We start from the raw sequence: 23,512 nt of genomic DNA, 5'->3' as shown, positions 1-23,512 counted from the left end.
CCTCTACCTCCATGTTCATGTTCAGGCCTCCTCCACTTCAAACTAAGCAACAAATAACACACCCCACCCCAAACAAATCCCAAAGCTTTGTCTCCCTTCTCCCAAGATGCCATTTGTTCTCTGTCCTTCTTATAAATATTATACAATCTGCCTTCCACCTCCACCAAACCACTGCGATTACTTTGGTAATGGGCATCAATAATTTTCCATATGTAAATATTTGGGGACTTTTCCTCCAAATTAATGGACTTCTTTAATCTTGAATATTTTTTTCTTCTTAATAAGTTTACTTTGCTCTCACTTGCCTAACATTTGTATTTCATACTTCAGTGATGTAGATTGCTAGTCACCTGCTAATACCCATTCTCCCCTTCTTCCTTATCAAGCAGAATGCCTAAACTATTTAAGGACAACAGTACACTCACCTAAAAGATGATATTTGCCAACCGCCTTCAGCAGGATGTGCTAAGGGACCAAGTTTTGGCCAACAAGATGTAAATGGAGGAGTTACACAAATCATCTTGAAAAGAAGATGTGCCCTTCTTGTATCCATCCTCATACTGCCTGCTCAAAATGAGGGTTGGAATGCCAATATGATGACTGGCGCTCTAGCAAGCATTTTTTTTAAAAGATTTTATTTATTTATTTGTCTGAGAGAGAGAGAGCATGAGCAGGGAGAGCGGCAGGCAGAGGGAGAAGCATGTTCCCCGCTGAGCAAGGAGCCCGATGTGGGACTTGATCCCAGGACACTGGGATCATGACCTGAGCTGAAGTCAGATGCTTAACTGAGCCACCCAGGCATTCCTAATAAATAAAATCTTTAAAAAAAAAAAAAAAAAAGGAATGAAATCTTGCCATTTACAAGGACGTGGATGGAACTAGAGTATTATGCTAAGTGAAATAGAGAAGACAAGTAACATATGATCTCACTTTTATGTGGAATTTAAGAAACAAAACAAACGAACAAAGGGACAAAAAGAGAGAAGAAAACCAAGTAACAGACTCTTAACTAAAGAGAACAAACTAATGGTTACCAGAGGGAAGATGGGTGGGCGGATGAGTTATATAGGTGATGGGGATTAAGGAGGGCACTTGTCCTGATGAGCACTGGGTGTCATATGCAAGTGTTGAATCACTAAATTACTGTACACCTGAAACTAATATTACACTGTATGTTAACTAAAATTTAAGTAAAACCTTAAAAAAAAAAAAGTGGCCATAGGAAACACATACCCAATACACTTCAAGAACCATCATATCATGGGGCCACCTGGGTGGCTCAGTAGTTAAGCGTCTGCCTTCAGCTCAGGTCATGATTCCAGGGTCCTGGAATCGAGCCCTGTATGCAACTCCATTCTCGGTGGGGAGTCTGCTTGTCCCTCTTCCTCTCCTGCTACCTCTCCCCATCTCTCTCAAATAAATAACTGAAATCTTTAAAAAAAATTTTTTTTAATCATATCACTGGTTAATTAAAAATCATGAAACAATAGTAACACAGGCATCTTCCAGCTAACAGCAGTAATCTGTTCCTGGAGCCTAACATCATACATAAAAAATGCTAAACAAAGTATATTTCCCATTGTTTTCAGTAAGAAAAATTAAAATGTTACACATCAACTTAAAACCTCCAAAGACTTTCTTAAAATGAAACTAAAACAAGGTAAAATGCCCATAAATATAATAACTATCGTATCAGTCTATAATATGTTAAGCACTACTTCCCGACTTAACTGAAAACAAACAAGGTTAACAGCAACCGTCTGCAGTAAAGTGGCCTCCCGCAGTGTTGGCAGCTTGGAGGAGCCAAGCGCCCTCAGCAGCCACTTACTGAGCTTTTCGGATCATCTACACCTGACTCTGATGACCTACCAACTGTATCTGGAATGTCATTCAGGACTTTCCTTGCATTATCATTTTGTTTCAAATGCTGTACTATGTTTTGAAAAAAATATGTAAGTTCTGCCCTTCTAAATATCAATTAAAAACATTATAGTGAAAGGCTCCTGTGCTCTATGAAGTCTGGATATTAAAAACAAAAAGGTGTTGTAGTGCAAAACCCACACCCTATAAGGGAGACGGTCTGTAGGGTGTTCCTATATTTGGAAGAGATGTCTCCTCCTATAGCCTTCAGATAATCTGATGATATATGAGTCGGAGGTCAAAGGGTAGATAAAATTCTATTAACTTGTGGATAGCTAGATCTTTAAAACCATTTATCATTTTTTGAGCTGCAGTGTGTCACTACTATTCACCATCATTCAAGCCATAATCTACTCAGGGCTGACTGTAATATACATCAGGCTTCATGTAAAAGACACTTTCTCAAATGGAAAACAGCTTTGGCCCTGAGAATCCTCTGCCCAAAATGGGTATTACTCTGTGTATTTGGTTATTTAGACCATCAAGTTCTAGAAATTTCTACTGAATAAATTATCCACTGCCACAGTAATGATCTATATAAAATTACAGCAAACTTTAAAGATAAAATATAAATTATTCTTCTCTAATGTTGTCATAGATTTTATTTTTAATGAAAACTGGAAAACTTGTTAAAATATCACCCACAACCCCACAGTTACACAACTATTATGAATGTTTTTGTTCAACATAATTTTTAAGTCAAAAAGGTATCTAATTGGAGTATACATTAAAAAATGCTTTTTCACCTTCAAATGACCGGGAGTGTTTTTAGAACCACAGATTTTAACAAATTTTTTAAAACTGTGGGTGTGCTAGGCACTGTAACGTGTGGAGGGTGAGATCTCTAAGACCATTTTGCATTCTTTGAGTTAGCATAGATCTGTTTTTCATTGGTTTTTTGTGTGTATGTGTGTTTTTTTGTGTGTGTTTTTTTTTTTACCACAGCTGAAGAACCTCCTAATACTACTTTTATCTCTTGTCATTCCACTCCTCACCCCACCCACCCCATTGCTCTTGGATACCTGCAGAACTGAACCTGCTAACAAGCCACACAAGCTTTTTCTATCTCTGAGCTCTGCTCTTCTTTCCCACTGGGAATGCACCTTAGGAATCGGTGGGGGCTCTCAAGGAGCACTGGGCAGCCGGGAGACCAGGGTTGAAGGGAAGCCTACTTTTAACTCCGTATCAACCTGTGGCCTTTACAGATTATGCCTTAAGTAACAACTGATGGTTAAGTCTCAGGCTCAGTTCCTGTCACCTCCTTCAGGAAGCTTCTGATCCCAGGGACTCCTTATGCTCTTGTAGTCCCTGTGCATCCTCCCAGCACTCGTCACCTCCTGGTGAAATTGTCTGTTTGTCCCCAGAAGACTGCAATTCCTCTAGGGCACCCGACCATAGCCAGTTATATCCCCGGGCCTAGCACAAGACTGGAAACAAAATAAACTCAAAGTCAGAGTTGGCTGAAATGAGTACAGTAAAAACAAAGCCTCTAAAATGCTGACAATCATTTGTAACCTAAAATTATTCTAGGAGGCAGATGATCACTATTTAAGTCTGAACTAATTTCATCAAGAATAGCATTAACGTTATGAAGCCCACACACCAACCACTGTACTAAGCGTTTTACATGTGTTATGTCACTTAATCCCTAAATGCAGCCCGGCACGTAAGGAACTCCTCTTAACCCCACTTAACTGGTGTGGAAGCCAAGGTTCAGTCATTCAGCCAAGGTAACAGAGCTGGTATGTGCCATGGTGGGATCAAGTACCTCCCCTACGCTCACTTTCTGAAGACTGGAAAGACCCCCATGGGGTTCCATCAAATACTCTGACTAAACACTAACTGCGGAAACAATCACTGCCCAAAAGCCTCAAAAGGGTAAAAACCCAAAAAGCAACAACAAAAACTGGAGATGGAATCTGAAAGAAAAGTCTGTCTCTCAGTAAACGCTGTACCAAATGGTAATCAAATAAAATGTTTAAGATGACCAGTCACGAGTGTAAGTCTTGGGAATTATTTTATGTGTTGGGTAGAATATTTAAGAAAAACAAATATATGTAATGTTGAAAAAGTGCTTAAGATGAAAATATTTGTACGTGAGACAATTAACATGTCCTAATTTCTATAACCCACTATTATCTGGTTTACAATCTGCTAGGAGCGTTTTAGCTTCTACAACACCTTCTCTGCTTTAGTCAAGCTTCAGTAATGACTGTTAACACTAAAAAGAAAAGGCATACAAAACAGTATTTATGATTCTTTTCCCTAGAAAAATTACTTTCTTGGGGCAGCTTCTGATGGTTATCCTTTTTAAAAGTAAGAACACTCTGAAAAGGTACAAAGAGGAAAACAGCCAGAGACCTCCCTCCACCTTCAGACACTCAGGTCAAAGAGAAGTCACACTTTCTGTACACAGAAGGCTGTACAATATTTTATTTAACTGGTTCTCTGCTGATGGATATTTAGTTTGCTTCCAATCTTTTGCTGTTATAAATAATGTCACAATGAATAATCTTACATATATTTTACTTCATGCGGATGTAACTATGTCTCAGGGTAAATTACCAGATATGAACCACTCACTCAAAGGGCACATGCATTTTTTATTTTAATAGATAGCATAAAAATGTCCTTCAAAGATGAGGTTGTACCAATTTATATTCTCACCAGAGATGTATAAGAGCCCTTGTTTCCTCACTGACATTTTTATCTATATTTATGGGCCATTTGTATTTCATTTTCCATTAAGGGTTTGTATCTTTGGCTTATTTCTCTATTGGGTTTATTACTCTTTTACTTAATGATTGGTAGTAGCATTTTCATTAAGTTTAAAATAGTTTGGTCTTTTAAACTTTCCTAACTTTATTCGCTTTATTAACTTTAAACTTTGATTTAGAAATCTTTTTTTCAAAACTATCCCCATCCCAAAACACACCATCATATAACTGAGAAAAATTCAAGGAAAGAAATGAGAGGCTTGACTAGTATTTTCTAAGTTCTAAAGGCAAAAGACAAGGGATTTTTTCCTTCTTACATTAACAGGTCATGAAGGAATATAATGATAATCCTTAATAGAAAAACAGAACATACTCTTCATATGGTGATCTTTACAGTTTCTCATGTTTGAGACTTAAATTTTTTATTTGGAGATACTGCAAAATACATATATACGTACACATACGTGTGTGTGTGTGTGTATACACATAACATCTTATATATATAAATAAACATGGAGAGGGCGCCTGGGTGGCTCAGTCGTTAAGCGTCTGCCTTCGGCTCAGGTCATGATCCCAGGATCCTGGGATCGAGTCCCACATCGGGGTCCCTGTTCGGCGGGAAGCCTGCTTCTCCCTCCCCTACTCCCCCTGCTTATGTTCCCTCTCTCGCTGTGTCTCTCTCTGTCAAATAAATAAATAAAATCTTTTAAAAATAAATAAATAAATGAACATGGAGATACCACAAAAAACACATGCACATACATGTTTATAAATATATATGTGTATACATGTGTCTAAATATACTTGCTTCAAGTGTTAGATATTTATTGCATTTTAAAACTCAAGACAAAAAGGATCCACAGATAACATACATAAAGTAAAGCAAGAGAGAAGATTATGTGCTGAAGATGTTTGTATCAAAACTCTTTTCAGAATTTCCCTCCTGTACTGAATTTCTCCTGCCTCTAAAGTTACAGTTTTTTCTTTATTTTAAAAAAAAAAAGGGTGCCTGGGTGGCTCAGTTGGTTAAGCGACTGCCTTCGGCTCAGGTCATGATCCTGGAGTCCCGGGATCGAGCCCCGCATTGGGCTCCCTGCTCGGCAGGAAGCCTGCTTCTGCCTCTGACCCTCCCCCCTCTCATGTGCTCTCTCTCTCTCATTCTCTCAAATAAATAAATAAAATCTTTAAAAAAAAAAAAAAAAGGTTATTTCTGGTCTAAACATTCAAAGCAGAGAGACCAGGTAAACTTGGAATGCTTTAAAATGTGCATATCCAAAATAGATATAAATTTAAGTCTGTGTTTTCACAGAGTAATTTTTATTTATTTATTTTTTTTTTTTTAAGATTTTATTTATTTGAGAGAGAGAGAGAGAGAGAAACAGCATGAGAGGGGAGAGGGTCAGAGGGAGAAGCAGACTCCCTGCTGAGCAGGGAGCCCGATGCGGGACTCGATCCAGGGACTCCAGGATCATGACCTGAGCTGAAGGCAGTCGCTTAACCGACTGAGCCACCCAGGCGCCCGTGAGTAATTTTTATTTAAAAGAATACATATTTTTAAAATCTGGGGCATATAAAATCCTCAAAATGAAATATAGATTATAAATTTCCATTAAGCCTTTTTGGAAGAGTTATAAGTATGTTACCGTTTACTTATCAAGTCTTAACTCCGTTTCACAGGCCTTTCCAGTAATACTTTCCAAAATAACTCATCTACTCCTCACAATAACGTGATGAGGTGGGGTGCCCTGTTATCCCCATCTTGCAGAAAAGGAACTGAAGCACATGGATGCTGCCTGATATCACAAAGTTCTCAGCGGTGGAGCCAGTCTTTAAAAGCACAGGGAGTGTGGCTCCGGAGCACAAGCTCTGTCAAAAGCCTGAGGCCATGCAGGCATCTAGCCCATCGTCTCGCTAGGATACGAGTGCTGAGAATCAGGGTTCAATCTTTTTTTTTTTTTTAATTTATTCATTCACGTGAGACAGAGAGAGAGAGGGGCAGAGGGAGAAGCAGGCTCCCAAGGAGCAGGGAGCCCGACGCGGGACTCGATCCCAGGACCCTGGGATCATGACCTGAGCCGAAGGCAGACGCTCAACCATCTGAGCCACCCAGGTGCCCGAGAATCAGGGTTGAATCTTAACAGCAACGAAGTTCACTGTAACCAAAGCAACCAAGGATCCAACTTGTAGCATCCTCCGCCCTTCTCCACCTTGAGCGCGTGCTGTGGACCACCTGAAGAGCACTCTGCCAGCACAAGAGGACTAGGGTCCCCATGCACCTGCTCTCGTGGCTTTTGATTCTGGCCAGGGACAACTGTCTACAAGCAGCTGCCCCTATCCTTGTCAAATTTTCTTGATCACTTTCAACTGTTATTTAGTGGCTAGAGACTAGACCTTTCTTTAGACGGGCTACCAAAGCGTTCAGTGTGGATGAATACAGGATGATCCTCCAGTAGTCCCCACAGATTTTCAGAAATCACTGCATGTTCTTGATTGGCCAGGAGGGCCAGCAATTCAGTACCCCACACTTCCTGCTTGACACCATACAGATAGGCCTTGGCTAAACACTACATTTCCTAGGGTTCATACAAAGCCGGGAGCCACAGCTGGTCTAAGGCAGCCCAAAGTAGACGCCCACAGAATAAATACAGAAGGGTAGTGACAAGTAAATGGCGATGTCCTGGCCTAGAAGGTCACACAGGACTTTATCACCCTCTTGTGTTTAGTAGAAGTGGCTACACACGTTCTAGGAATCAAGCCCCGTGAAAGCCAAGGCTCCCCAGAAGAGGGTGTCAGTACAGAGGCCAGCGCGACTGGGATGGAAGCCCCTGCTCTTGCCTGTGAGGTGTACTGTCGGCAAAGCAAGTCCAGAGCCTCAGTGAGGTAGCTGCCTAGAGGCTTTCTCAAAAGCCACTTCAAATATTTAGCAAGAACACGTGGCTGGTTCTGGATGAGCAGCCATCTCCCAGGTTTCTCGGTCTAAACGTATTTCTCAGTGCCCTGAGATCAAGAAGAGGGACCTGGGGTGGGAGCGTGGGACTCTCCCTGCTGCTAAGATCAGGTCGTTTTGTGGCTGTAACACCTCTTTAGGGAAGCACTTACTAAGCACCACGGTGATGAAGGTGCAGGCCCTCCTGGCAGGAGGCCTCATGCTTCACGAATTCCTCCCACAGGCCACCTCAGAGGATTTCTCTTTTTAAGCCTGGGTCTCAGTGCCCACCTCTACACATACAAATCTATCCAATGCGGAGCTGCAATGTTCAGCTCTGCAGACCAAGTCACCGAGCAATGAGCAATGCCTCCCAGAGGCTTTGTTTAAACTGGTGACGTGATGTTGCATTATTCCACCCCTACCAAGCTGAGTTCCTTTAATGCCGGTTTAGGAGCATTTCACCCAAGAGAAACAGCAAAGAGCATTTTACCATTTTCTGTGAGGTATGGCTATCAAATATATGCTTAAAAAAGTACAGTTCAGAATATTCTGTAATTCTGCACTTAGCAAGGGATGAAGAAAAAGTCTCAGTCTTAGAATCAAATAACAATAAAGGGGTGAATTGCAAGGCAGGAGGAATTCTGAGGATTTGATTAGTGTCTCTTTAGTTTCAGCACATTTCTTTCTAAGAGCGGTGGAGGAAAGGGGGTCACTTGAACCAACCAATTCTCAACCAAAAACACCTCTAAGAAAACAGGAAAACTTGGGCGCCTGGGTGGCTCAGTCGGTTAAGCAACTGCCTTCGGCTCAGGTCATGATCCCAGGGTCCTGGGATCGAGCCCCGCATCGGGCTCCCTGCTCAGCGGGAAGCCTGCTTCTCCCTCTCCCACTCCCCCTGCTTGTGTTCCCTCTCTCGCTATGTCTCTCTCTGTCAAATAAATAAATAAAATCTTTAAAAAAAAAAGAAAACAGGAAAACTTGTAATTTTTCCACTCCCTAAAATATGTTAGTCTCAACAGTCAATTGTGTCTATCTTTTCATGCTGAGCTCATAATGTACTGATGCATAGTACATGGACCTACATTTCCTCAAAGTATAGACTACTGTCACAGTCTTCCTAGCCCATCAGCTAGCACTCTGAATTAGACATGATGATGATGATTAAATCCAAAAATATTTCCTTCCCATGTGAAACAACAGGCAATTTATAATTTAATTCATTATTCAGATCAGAGGAAATCTTCCCCCAGAACTAATATCTTGGCAAGAGATCATTACAGAATTCCATAATTACAATGTTTTCATAAACTTTTGCTAACCCATGAAAATTTCCACCTCATTACATTATATAATATAGAAATGCATCTTATTGTCCTGGCTCATAGAATAAACAAGAGAGGGGAAAATGGTAACTTTAGGTAGCAGAACTAACTTCTATCTTCTGGATATAGAGTAACAGCTGACAAAATGAAGCCCTCTGCAACCAAACTGGAGTCCAAATACCAGTCTGACGGCCTCCGTAGCTGGTATTCAGTTTCTCAGCAATGACGACCTCCACAAACACATGCTAAAAGATAATGAAAGAACACCAGGAAGCCAAACAACTTCGGAAGCCTCTGTTTTCTCAATATCTACCTCATAAGAAATGTGCAAAGATAAAGCAAAATGATGCGCATAAAGGATTAGCAGTTCTAGAATTTAGTAAGTCATCATTTAATAAATGTTAGCTACTGGAACTTTATTATTAAACATAAAAGCTTGTAGTAATAATGCTCTCTGCAAGATCCAATGTCTGCCTTATATGTAGTTCAATTCTGAACCTAGCCTCCAGTCTCGCCAGCGAGGCTGGGGTGATGCAGACCTGGAGGACGGGGGCAAACACCGCAGTAACTGCTGGGCGAGTGCCAGACGGAGCGTGTGTGGGTTTGCTGGGCAGACCCCTAGGAACAGCAGCCCTGGAAGGCAGCACGCACTCTACAGAGAGACACAGGGATTCGAAGACCTAAGCACAAACCATAAAGGCTTTCAAAAAAAAAAAAAGAAAGTTTTAACATTATAAATAAAAGGCTGGGGTGATGAAAATGTTCAGAAATGACATAGTAGTGATGGTTGCCCAGCATGGTGAATGTAGTAAAAATCACTGACTTGCACACTTTGGAAGGGAGAATTTCAGGGTATGTAAGTATATCTCAAGTGAAAAAGAAACATGGACACAGAACATTTGTGTCTCCACTCCACTGGTTCAGAGGAGTTGTTACCCAGTTGTTGTAGGCGCTGAGTGGGGACGGGCAGAATTAAGCATGGTACCTGTATCTTTGTCAACTTGAGTTTTTCTGGACCAGCAGAAATCTGTCCTTTTCCCTAGGTTCTCTGACAAACTAGATGCACTCACCCTGCTCGGGCTCACAAAGTCGGATAAATAGGGTCTTTTTATTATCCTTTAGCATTTGTTTACAAGCCCAAGGTGGGGGGGGGGGGTCATCATTTCTGGGAACCTGAATACCAGCATACATGTGTTCTTATATTCATTCTACAAATATTTATTAAATGCATACTACAGGCAAAGTACAACTGGAGCCACTGAGGATCCAGCAGGGAACGAGACAATGTCCCTGCTCCCGCAAGCTCATGTTCGAATTGCGGAAGAGATGGATGATAAACACACAAGTCAGGCAGTGACCTGTGCTATGTGAAAAATCGGCAGGGAAGTGGGACCAGAATGCTGCCGAGGAGGGGAACTCCATTCCGTAGGATGGTCAGCAAAGAACTCTCTGATAGGGCGCCTCGGTGGCTCAGTTGGTTAAGCGACTGCCTTCGGCTCAGGTCATGATCCTGGAGTCCCGGGATCGAGTCCCGCATCGGGCTCCCTGCTCGGCAGGGAGTCTGCTTCTCCCTCTGACCCTCCTCCCTCTCATGCTCTCTGTCTCTCATTCTGTCTCAGATAAATAAATAAAATCTTTAAAAAAAAAAAAAAAGAACTCTCTGATAAGGTGCTATCTGAATGGAGTCTGGAAGGAAGTGAGAAAACAAACCCTACCAATGTTAGGGAAAGACCCATTACTGAAAGAAATAATATAAACAACCAGTGGAAAAATAAGCAAGGTATATAAAGGGGATTAAGGAAATGGACCAAAACATGAGAAGATGCTCACCTCCCTCATGAGAGGAATGCAAAATAAAACCACAAACGGTGGGCGCCTGGGTGGCTCAGATGGTTAAGCGTCTGCCTTCGGGTCAGGTCATGATCCCAGGGTCCTGGGATCGAGTCCCGCATCGGGCTTCCCGCTCCTTGGGAGCCTGCTTCTCCCTCTGTTTCTCTCTGTCTCTCATGAATAAATAAATAAAATCTTTAAAAAAAAAAAAAAACCCACAAACGGACACCAAGTCACATCCATCAGCTTGGAAAAATTTAAAAAGCCGACAGTATCACCTGCTTGTGAGGACAGAAAATGGAAAGTCTCCTACACTAGCCTCTGAAGTACAGCCAGTGTCCTGAGTACTTTGAAAAAAAAAAAGAAATCTAGCTGAAGATGTGTATATCCCTATAGTCCAGCAACCTTCACTGCTAGCTACGAGCCGTAAAGAAATTACTGCCCAGGTACACAAGAGACACTTTCATCAATGTTCACTGAGAGTTGAAAACTTCAGAAAAACCGAAATGCCCACCCCCAGGAGAACGACTGATACACTATGGGATACTGATAGGATGGATGGCTACGTAGCAGTTATAGTATCTCAAAAGCAAAAAGTAGCAACTTAAGTAAACCTCACAAATATAGTATTAAACCAACCAACAAAAATTGCAGGGAAGGGGGGAATGGGAGTTCCTGTTTAATGGGTATATAGTTTGTTTGGGAAGACAGTTCTGGAGATGGATGGTGGTGATGGTTACACAACAATGTGAATGGATTTAATGCTACTGAACTGTCCATGTAAAAATAGTTAAAATAGTCAATTTTATTTTTTTTTAAATGGTCAAAAAAAAAGGACAAGTTGCAAAATGATATTTATAGGATGATACTATTATATACAGTTTTATTATATGGAAAACAGCTATTTATGGAGTTGTAAATATAGAAATATAAAAATAGCATGGAATGATAAACACAAAATAGATACTGATTACCTCTGAAAGAGAGGAAAGGAAATATAATAGAAAAGAGGTTCACAGGGACTACAACTGAATTTATAATATTTTATTTCTTAAACTAGATGATGGTTATGTTGGTATTTACCATCTTACTGTATCTTTTAAAATGTCCAAAATCAATCCCATGTACAAGATCGGTGATAGAGGGCATTATATTTTAAAATTTAAACACAAGCACTCCATGATGTTTTTAGATGTTTCTAACTAGACCTTATGAGGTAGGCACTGTTATTAATCCCATTTTACAGATGAGAAAACTGAGCCCCATGTCCGATACTACATAGCCAAGAAGTGGTAGGAGATACGATTCAAACTTAGTCTTGTTTCGGAATCCCAAGCTCGTAACGATCACACCAAGACAAATCATTGGGGAACTACTAAATACACATCAAGAGGGGAGTGGATCAGTCCATTCTGATCATGTGGCAATTGTATGTCACACCGTGATGGAAGCTGGGAATACCATGGTGGGCAAAAAGACATGGACCTTTCAGGTTCTGGATATAGGCACTGTGGGATATAAACAAGGGAAGAGTAAGGAGGGAGTCAGGGAAGGCTGCCAAAGGCAAAATTAAATTGTTATATTATAAAATAGGCAAAATTAATCTATGGTGACAGAAGTTGATATTTTCAATAAATATTTTAATTGTGGTATTATAAATAAAAAGTACAGTTGTAAAAATATGTATGGTATGGTTTCATTTTGTAAGTAAAATACACATACATATACATACACACATGAGTTAAAACTCTAGAAGATACACAATATTTTCTGGATATATAGATCTGGAAGATGGAGCAATAGTGTTTTTTATCTTTGAATTCTGGTGGCATATGAGTCTTCTTATTTTCTTCATTACAGTAATATTTATTTTCAAATTGGTTTTTAGCAGATATGCTTAGACAATTATCTGATAAAAGGGAATACCTTTAATTCCTTCATTAAATAATACTGTTGCTCTTGGTTCAAAAGGTTAATATACATTACATTAGTATCTATTGTTCACTCTCTCCATTTGATTCTTCCCATTCAACCCACTACACAGCGGCTTCTACACAAAACACTGTAGAGTCTACTTCCTTTTGACATAGTCGTTAGAGACCAACTGATAAACCAAGTTTCTTTTTCCTCATACCTTAACCTTCCCCTTTTATCTTTCTGGAACCTAACTGTTTCTTTGAATTGTATATAACATACCACACTTGCATGGAATTGCACCAACACCTTTATCAAATTTTTCCCAGACTCACTCTCTCTATGCTCCTCATTTCGAAAGCTTCAAAATTTGTTTTCCCTAAGGCTCCTTCTTTGGCCCTCCCTAGACCTCTACTTCTTGGACAATTCCATCCCCTTTGTTGCCTTCAACAGCGACCTGCTGCTACAGAGATGACAGTCACATCTACGTGTTCATACTCTAACACTGCTGAGTCCCCAAGCCGCCTAAGCCATTACCTGCCTGACCTGATTACCTGATGCCTCAACATGAACCTAAGATGCAACACGTTCATCTTTCCCTAAAACAAGTGTAGGTAAAAGTCAGATCTGGAGAAAACCTGACTTCCTGGCATTGGAGGGAACTAGTCAGTTTGTAGACACTGGCTTTGGATAACACTACTGGAGAGATCAAGCACAGCAGTCTTGGTCTGATTTCAAAAGTGGCTAAAACTAGGACATCCTTTTAGTCAAGTGGAGGAGGGTAAAGTGGCATTAAACCCAGGCTGGATGGAATCAACACCCCGGGAGGCCCGTGCCCATGAAGAGGGCTCACAGGTTAGAAGAAGGTATCTTGCTCTTGCAAGATAAAGCCTAAGAAAAGATGGTAATAAAAACAGATCCAGGGGCACCTGGGTGGCTCAGTCGTTAAGCGTCTGTCTTCGGCTCAGGTCATGATCCCAGGGTCCTGGGGTCAAGCCCCACATCGGGCTCCCTGCTCCACGGGAAGCCTGCTTCTCCCTCTCCCACTCCCCCTGCTTATGTTCCTGCTCTCGCTGTGTCTCTCTCTGTCAAATAAATAAATAAAATCTTAAAAAAAAAAAACAGATCCAGACCACAATCAGATGGACTAAGGCTCAAGAGTAAACTTTGGCATCAGTGATGGTAGGTGGAAGTCAAACAGGTCAATAAGCAGGGGAACGAGTCAGAACGATGGAGGGGAGACTCGCTCATCCTAAAAAGGAGGGAAGGAAGAAGATATGCTATTTCATTGCATCTAAGATACTCTAGATTGTAAGACACAATTATTTTCTCTCGCTCCTTTATGAAAATAACAATGCTACCAATTAAATATGACATGCCATCTCTGGCTGTCCCTGACATTAGAAATGTTTAAAAATGACAAAACGTGTGTGTGGCAACTCGAGCAGCAGAGGCACCAAGGCCCCCTCTCAAGTGTGATAAAGGCAGGAACCCGGGGGTGCCTGGGGGGCTCCATCGGTCAAGCAGCCGACTCTTGATTTCAGCTCAGGTCATGATTTCAGGGTCGTGAGACTGAGCCCTGCACGGGGCTCCAGGAAGTCTGCTTGAGATTCTCTCTCCCTCTCCTTCTCCCCCTGCCCCTCCCCCCACTCGGGTGTTCTTGCTCTAAAAAATAAATAAATCTTTATTTAAAAAAAAAGACAGGAACCTGACTTACTGTCAGGCCCCCACAATTAAACAAGTGTGCCAGAACACGACACACTCTTGCTGGATCCCCCTCCTGGCCAAGGATCAGGATGCTGAGTGACCAGGGGAAAACCCAGTGTCCTCTCCTGTGGGTCTCCCTTACTGATAATGCACACAGAACACTTCTGGTCACCAAACGTGTGAGGGGTTTTCCCCACCAAGCAATTCTCTGCGATACCAGCTGGGTGTTCTACAATTTAACTCTTTTCTGTCACTACAGCACACTTTACATGCCAATGACAAATCTAGCTTGTCACCTAGGCTTCTGACCAATGGGCCATATAAATCAGAGGGTCCCATGACCTTCCCCTTCAGATTTGGTTAATTTGCTAGAGCAGCTTACAGACCTCAGGGAAACACTCACAATTACCAGTTTATTAATGGATACAGATAAACAACCAGGTGAAGAGATATATAGGGTAAGATCTGGGAGCCAGCCCAGGGACTTCTGTCCCCATGGAGCTGGGGTGTGTTACACTCCTGGTATAAACTGTTCACCAACCAGGAAGCTCCCCAAACCTCCTATTGGGATTTTTATGGAGGCTTCCTCACATAGGTATGATCAATTATTTACTCCATTTCCAGCCCCTCTCTCCTCTCTAGAGAGTGGGGGGAATTTGCAGAAAATTCCAAACTTCTAATCAGCTTGGTCTTTCTGGTGACCAGCCCCAATCTAGGAGCCACCTAGGAGTCCACCCAGAGTCCCCTCATTAGAACAACAATGGTTCTCGTGGTCTTATCACTCAGGAATCTACAAGGGTTTTAGGAGCCCTATGTTAAGTATGGGGTCACAAACAAAATACTAAAACAAGAGATGCTCCTTGTGTTCTTACCACTTAGAAAATTACAAATGTCCTAGGAGTTCTGTGCCAGGAACTAGGTGCAGAAACCAATATATAAATACTTTCTATTATCTCACACTGAGATGAAAGACTAAGTTGTCCTTAACATGAAGTTCACACAGAAATATCAGTAGCATGGAAACAGGCTATGACCTGAGTTTAACAACAAAAAGCAACACATAAAATTGAATGATATATGTAAAAAAGCACTCTCCCCAAAGGATTAAATAGAAGTACTTTAAATGTTAGCAGTAGTTGTCTCAAGGTCCTGGATTTATAGGAAACTTCTTTCCTTGCTTCTTTATATTTCTCTTTATTTCCCCCAAGTAATTTCCACAATGAACACGTAATGTTTTTACGATCATAGATAAGGAAGTCAAATATTAAATGTTTGCTTTTTTAATCTGCAAATTGTGGGCCACATGGATATATCGCTTTATCTAAATATTAGAGATAAAGCTATCTCAACATACAATAAGCCCTTCTTAACAATGAAACAATAATAACTCCAATAACATCAGGTCAGAGCACACTCACATCTGCAGAAAGAGTGCTAATGTTCACTTTTGTTATCCAAGAAAGTGTAATGCAGAAAACTTTTTTTTTTTCTTTTCAAATATGAGGTTTCAAGCATATCGTTATTATTGCTTATCCTATTGGATCTTCAAGCTGGCAGCAGAAACACATCTGGTCACACTGCTGATAAAAGTCTACTGCCAAAGGTAGACACAAAGGTAGGCAGTGTTGTCTTGTACAAGATGGATCTCTCTTTTTTCAAAAAAGGACTGTTTGACAAGTAGCTATCGTGGATGGAAACTGAAGCTAACACATTTTTTGCTGTGTTATCTTGATGGAATTGCTTTTTAGCTCCACATACTCAAGTACTAATATATTTCTCTCCTCATATTTGAAACGGACCATTCTGACAAAGGATAAAGATCTGGAAGTATAAACACTATGCTTGCCAAGGGTAAAAAAAAACAACAAAAAAAACAAAAAACAAAATATCCTCCTACCTTCTACTACTTTGGGTTGCATTAGCTCATAAACAGGCTGAAAATCTTGGGACAAATCAAATTTCTCTGTTTATAAAGTTCAAGAAATTCTTTCTCTTCTAATGCCTTTCCTTGCTAAGCCTAAAACAAGTAACAAAAAGTACTCAAGTACTAAGAGCCTAAGCAAGTACAAAAGAGAATAGTATAGATGTATAGATGTTCTAATGAAAATATCTTAAAAGTCACTCTTATTTAAAAGTTTTTATTTAAAAACTCAATGACACCAGATTACAGTTTGACGCTAGCTAGTAAGTACAGTTAGAACATAAGTGTTTTAGTTTTGGGTGTTAAACAGCAGTAAGAGAGACCTTTCTTGATAGTATCTACTATACAAATAATATTAGATACTCAGAAGGAAATAACATAGCTACAATTAATTTAAGAAAACTTTTAAGAGCAGCTTCCTGCCAAAGATCTTCCTTCTTAAATGGCAATGTAAACAATACAATAAGAAACACGAACTCTAATTGCTACAAAGTGGTTAGAATGTGGTTGGGTTGATCCAGCAGATAGTTTAACATTTTTTTTAAAGGAGGCTCCACATCCAGCACAGAGCCCAACATGGGGCTGGAACTCACGACCCATGAGATCATGACCTGAGCCAAGATCAAGAGTCATGGAGGCTTAACCACAACTGAGCCACCCAGGCGCCCCATCTGCCAGCAGATAGTTTAAATAGCCCAAGGAAACTTTTCCAACCAGAGTTACATGGACACAATAATGATGTTATAGGTAAAAAGCTCAGAGGTTAGAAAATACTGCAGAACTTTAAGTTACTAATTACTCTCAATGAGTCAACCCAAAGTACTTAGAATTGAAGCGGACATGTAAAGGCTAGTAACTTCAAGACAAGAATGCATTTTGTGGAAAATTTTGGCCAAAAGAAAAATAAAAGAAGCTATTAAGCCATTCTACTAATGCCACTTCTCATCTTGCACAGCTGACTCGGAATACAGCCTAGGTAACAATCTCAGATGTGTCTGACGATACCAGTTCCTGCTGTCTGCTTTCTATCTAAGCGCATTCTGACTCGTAGGCCACGTACCTCCTATCTCAGCAACAGGGAAAAGTGATAGAGCTAAGGGTGAAGTCCAGAGACAAAGAGATTTTAGGAACCACAAAGCACCCAGCTTGCCAGCTTTATAAATAATCCACCTAGCTTTATTATTTATAAATAATCCAAGGCAGATCAGAAACCAAATGCCGACTTCGCATTGCCTAAATAATGTCAGTGTTAATTGCCAAATCACCAAAAAAAGTACTGATTTAACTTCTCCAGCATAAAATGGGGGAAGAGGGAGTTTTAAACATCTGAGCAGTCAAGAAAATGTGTATGTACATCTTACCATTGAGTTTCCACCCATTCATTCTTTTAAGAAACACGTTCAAATACCATTAAATGTGCTGTGCTAGAGTCTGTGTGGAATTCAGACAGGAATAAGGAATCCAGTTGAGGAGAAGAGAAGCTAAGATAAAAGAGATCATGTGTGTTTATAGATATAAAACTTAAGAAGGGAGACAGGGACAGCTGTTTGCCACTGGAAAAGGCTTCAAAATTAAAGTAACAATGACGCTGAGCCTTGAAGGTCACATAGAATTTCTACAAGTCAAAGAAATGGAAAGAAAGGACAATCTAGGCTCTGAGGAGGTAACCAAAGACTCAAAAAAAGTGGTGGGCGCATCTGCAAAAATGCCAACAGAAGCAGGGCAGTGAGTATCGATCGCCTTCCTGAGGCCAGACAGGGATGGATTAGGAATGGTAAAGTAAGCGCTGGGCAAAGGAGAGAGAGGGCGGTTTTCTGGGATGATGAGTCCCAAATGGGGCCTGCACATCAAGTCACTTGGGATGCTTAAAATGCAGATTTTCAAATCCCACTAGGAATAAGAAACTGTAATTTTTCAAGGTCCTGTAGTAATTCTCATTATCTGTCATGTTTGGGTAAAGCGTGAAGAACTGCAGGCCAAAGTAGAGGACAGAAAAGGAGAATTGCTACAAGAGAAGAAGAGGCAGAACTAAGAGAAAATACCAACTATTAAGATACGGGGTTAATGGAAAAGAAGAATCAGAAGGTTACGTGAGGTCTAAAAGAACAGGAAAATAAGGGCGCCTGGGTGGCTCAGTCGACCTGCCTTCGGCTCAGGTCATGATCCCAGGATCCTGGGATGGAGCCCCGCATCCGGCTCTCTGCTCCGCAGGAAGCCTGCTTCTCCCTCCCCCACTCCCCCTGCTTGTGTTCCCTCTCTTCGCTGTCTCTCTCTCTGTCAAATAAATAAATAAATAATCTTTAAAAAAAAAAAAAGAATAGGAAAATAAGTATGATGTAAGAGAAGACATAAGAAAGGGCAAATGTTGGCAGAGAAAGACGAAATCTGGACATTCTGAGGTTGAGTTCCTTACTGGGTAGGAAATTTGGTCTTAGAAAGTCAAGAAAATCAACCTCATATTTGAACATATACTATTTGCTGGCACCTCTTCTAGGGCTGCTATGAGCTGCTACTTTGCCATGTTTTATTAATTAACTTCGGGAGCGTGTCTCTCTTTCCCTAAATACACGAAGGGCAAATTATACATATAAGGCAGAGTGCTACAAACTTAAGAAGAGCTCAGTAAATATTTATTGAATAATGAAAGTGGAAGTCTAAAAAAAGGTTGAAGGTTTTCTTTTTTTTATTATGACTTTAAAAAGAAAAGGGAAAAAACCTCTCTCCACTTTTTCTCTCTCTCTCTCTCTCTTTTAAAGATGTCATAATTCTTACCTTTGCTGCCAAGGCTTTTAAGCTGTCGAGGAATCTCTGCCAGAAATCCTTGAAGAGTGGGCGGTCGATTTTCTTCAGGCTATCTTTGGTGCTAGCATCCACACTGACATACAGCTGTGTAACTGGTTTGAGGTTCCTTTGTAATTTAAAAAAACAAAAAATAGGGGGAAAATTATGCCCGGGTCAGGTTTTTCGTGATGTAAAACTTACAGTCTATAATAGATGTGGTAATTAAGTATTTCACAGGGTCTACAGGCTTCTACCTCTCCCAAAGGACTGAAGTACTGATTTTCGTAATGGGACAGAATGGGCTGTCAGTTGATTATTTCTAACAGTGACTGGGCACCGTTCTTAATAAACTGAAAGCATTCAATTACTTAAAATTGGTCCCTCTTCAAACACTGGCTTTTAGTGAAAACAAACAAAATGAGATCTAGCTTCAGGTCAGGCACCATCAGCCCAGGGCAATTAGAAGGGGTCTCAGACTTGAGTTTCCCCATGAACTCTGCCATTCAAGCTTTATACAGCTGAAATGCTGCGACCACGTGGGGTCTGTGCTGACAGGCCACCTCCCGTCCTCAATTCACCGAGGAAAGTTTTCTAAGGAACAAGAAACAACCCAAAAAGCGCACACCTTCTCTGAAAGGCACAAAGCCACACCAGCGCTTCACCTATGCCTTGGAGAGCCAGAGTGGGTTTAAAGTCCAGCCTTGCAGGGGCGAACAATGACCTGGTCAGGAAGCTTTAAGCAATGTGGAGCTAAAACAGCAACCAAGCCTTTATAAAGGAGGACAACCCTCAAGAAAAATGTATGTTGCAAATTATTTTTCTTTGCCTTGTTGATGAAACAAGGCAAAGTCGTGAAAGTCATTCATTCTTATCTACTCTACCACTTGCCAGTTATAGTTTAAGTCCAGACTGTATTCTTTCCAAAACCTCCCTGTTCTCCCTTCAAATGGGTCTCATAGGGGCGCCTGGGTGGCTCAGTCAGTTAGGCGTCTGCCTTCGCTCAGGTCATGATCCCAGAGTCCCAGGATCAAGCCCCACATTGGACTCCCCACTCAGTAAGGAGTCTGCTTCTCCCTCTGACCATCCCCCGCTCATGCTCTCTCTCTCAAATAAATAAAATTAAAAACAAAACAAAACAAATGGGTCTCATAATTCATCTTCTTCAATAAATTTGCAACTAGAAAGAAATTTCCCTTTAATAATGCTTTGACCAAATTCTCCCACTATTTACTTTCTATAACTATTCCAGAATTTTATTTACCCCAAGGATTTATTTATGCATTTTTTTGCTTCAAAGTCTATGCACTTTTAAAAACTGAAATATAATTCACATGCCATAAAATATACCATAAAAGTGCTTTATGTTTTTGCATCTATCAATATCAGCCTTATCAATCTTTGAATGTAAGACCTTGAAGGGGAAGAACCGTATTTTTTTTATCCAGACATATAGGCAGGTACTTAAAGCTACTTTTTACTTGATATTGTTGACTTGAGCTAACCTAACTTTTAAGGACATGCAGGCCAAACAAATGCTTATAATGATCTGGCTTAGTGACATATGGAAAAATCAGAAGGGTCTAAACCCAAAGTTATTAAAAGTGGAGAAGCTCTGACCAAAGTTAAGAAGTGATTAAAATACTGGCAGAGTCATTGCTTTAATCCCTCTCCAACGCTGGCATACAAAGGGAATCCTTAAAAGTCCAATCCTGTGTCACTACTGAGCAAAGGGACATGAATTACTGAAAATGAAAAACAGGAGCACACTGTTAATGGCAGCATTCTGTCTCATCATCCCTTTTGCTGGGAGCCTCTTTAATAACAGACAAGCTATGCTACCTTAACTGGACTTTATGTTTTACAAAAAATAAAAACAGAAGAGACTGTTTTAATGGATACTGCTGGCTATCATTATCTGATAGTTACAGGACTTCGTCATAAAGCTGCCTAATGCAAAATGGGAACTGGCTTGACCTTTTCACTATGCCTTCATAACTACTTAAGATTATGAACAGTAAATTCCAAAGGCCATAGTTATTTTACAAACCTCCGTCATCTGCAAAAAAGGAAGCCCTGGACACTAAGAGTACCAATAAGAAATTTTAGTCGACACTAAATGTCTGAGATGCTATGATCAAGGAAGTTTATACATCTCTTACCAAAGAGCAGAGGAAGCATGAAGAGGAGGAAAAGTCCCTAGAAATTACAGAGCTTATTCCTAAGGGACTCAAAACATTAAAAGTACCTTGGAGAAATCTTCTGAGCCTCAAGGATCTTATGTCTGCCTAGTATTGGCCTCTATTCCCCAGGACAAGCAATGAGGTTCTCAGCATGGTCATTTATCTGTCACCATTGTATATAGAGATAGCATCATTTTAGTTCCCAAAAAGCAAGAGAATGTTATAAACTTAAAATAATGATAATAATTTGTGTCTGAGAATCTCACATTGCTGCTGAGAACAATTAAAAAGGACAATAAGATAAAAGGGAAATGCAATCCTAAAGCTAATCCCCAGTGAAAATGCCCAATGAATCTTGATAAGATTATTGGGATGATCCTTCCTCCTGCTCATTTTAAATCTCTGAGTTAAGAACAATCATATATACTGGGCTCCTGGGTGGCTCAGTTGGTTAAGCGACTGCCTTCAGCTCAGGTCATGATCCTGGAGTCCCGGGATCGAGTCCCGCATCGGGCTCCCTGCTCGGCAGGGAGTCTGCTTCTCCCTCTCCCACTCCCCGTTTGTGTTCCCTCTCTCGCTGTGTCTTTCTCTGTCAAAAAAAAAAAAAAAAAAAAAGAACAATCATATATACAAATGCACTGACAACTGAACGTAAAAATCCCTCTTCCTTTCTGCCTTTCTGTGGAGATTAGCAGGCCATTGGCTTGGAAGGTAGAATGAGGCCTACCAATCTCTAAAGCAAGGAAAAAAGGAAGAGAGATTTTGTATTTGCAAGAAATCAAATGGCTGAGAGAGTAAGTTTGATGCTCCTATCGAACAACAACAACAAAATAACCGAAGTAGTCCAAACATCAATACCATTAAAACCAGAATCTGGGGCTGTTAGGTCTGGCCAAATAATTTAGGAGGAAAAGAGGAGGATGAAGGGGAAAGACTGACTGAGTATTCATCACGTGCTGGGTGCTCTGTGCTCTGTGCTTCAGCCTTCTCTTTCAGTTCATGAAATCTTCAGAGCAAAACAACAAGGTAGTTAACCACTTCTGCCAATTTTAGACATGATGAAACTGAGATTCAAAAGGTTAAGTAGCTTGTTCAACAATCCACAAGTGTCAATAATGACATTCAAGCCACGATGTTACTCCAGAGCCTGTTCCCCCAGCCCTGCACCACAATGCCTCCATCAGAATGGTCAGTTCACAAACAGTGCTGGCTAGTCCTTTGTCAAAGAAAGCCAAGAGCAGTATTTCAAGCCTCACAGCAGTATTTCTCCAAGTGTGGTCAGGACTACCTGCATCAGAAGCACTTGCAAACTCAGGTTCTTGGGCCTCTCTCAAGACTGAATCACTTTCTAGGAATGGAGACTTAGAAAGTATATTGTTATATTAGTTTCAAGAACTTCTCAACATTGATCAAAGAAGTTGAAGATACAAATAAATGGGAAGACATCCCATGTTCATGGATCAGAAGAATTAATACGGTGAAAATGAAAATGTCTGTAATACCCAAAGCAATCTTTAGATTCAATGCAATCCCTACCAAAATTCCAATGCACTTTTTACAGAAATAGAAAAAAGAATCCTAAACTTCTACAGAACCAAATAGCCAAAGCAATCCTGAGGAAAAAAAGAACAAAGTGGGAAGCATCATACTTCCTGATTTCAAACTATAATACAAAGCTATAGTAATAAAAACAGTATGGTATTAACACTAATACTGAAACAACATTAAAACATTAACAACACTAGGGGCGCCTGGGTTGCTCAGTCATTAAGCATCTGCCTTCAGCTCAGGTCATGATCCCAGGGTCCTGGCATCGAGCCCCGCATCGGGCTCCCTGCTTGGCAGGAAGCCTGCTTCTCCCTCTTCCACTCCCCCTGCTTGTGTTCCCTCTCTCGCTGTGTCTCTCTCTGTCAAAGAAATAAATAAAATCTTAAAACAAACAAACAAACAAAAAAAACATTAACAACGCTAAAACAAACAGACAAATGAAAACAGAATAGGAATCCAGAAATATACCTATGTATATATGGTCAACTAATATTTGACAAGGGAGCCAAGATTACCCAATATGGAAAGGACAGTCTCTTCACTAAATGGTGCTGGGAAAACTGGATATTCACATACAAAAAATGAAATTGGACCCCTATATTATATCACTCACAAAAATTAAGTCAAAATGGATTAAAGACTTAAATGTAAGACCCAAAACTATAAAACTCCTAGAAGAAAATATAGGGAAAAGGTCCTTCGCATAGGTCTTGGCAACAGTTTTTTGAATATGACACCAAAAG

General features: G+C 40.5%; 1 protein-coding gene across 4 annotated transcripts in view; it reads right to left on the bottom strand.

Annotated features, from left to right (window-relative positions):
* Positions 1-23,512, bottom strand: part of LOC123844709 (S-adenosyl-L-methionine-dependent tRNA 4-demethylwyosine synthase TYW1) — a 205,474-nt gene that overhangs the window by 63,414 nt on the left and 118,548 nt on the right. For all 4 annotated transcript variants that reach the window (XM_045875474.3, XM_045875473.3, XM_045875472.3 and 1 more), the window contains one exon: positions 19,033-19,168. In XM_045875474.3, coding sequence (XP_045731430.1) covers positions 19,033-19,168 — 136 coding nt within the window. The remainder of the gene's footprint in view (positions 1-19,032; positions 19,169-23,512) is intronic.

Source organism: Mirounga angustirostris, unplaced genomic scaffold (assembly GCF_029215605.1).
Source record: "Mirounga angustirostris isolate CCGP_5_RB_7025 unplaced genomic scaffold, mMirAng1.0.hap1 SCAF_5, whole genome shotgun sequence".
Lineage (NCBI taxonomy): Eukaryota > Metazoa > Chordata > Mammalia > Carnivora > Phocidae > Mirounga > Mirounga angustirostris.
This window is presented reverse-complemented; position numbering and strand designations above follow the sequence as displayed.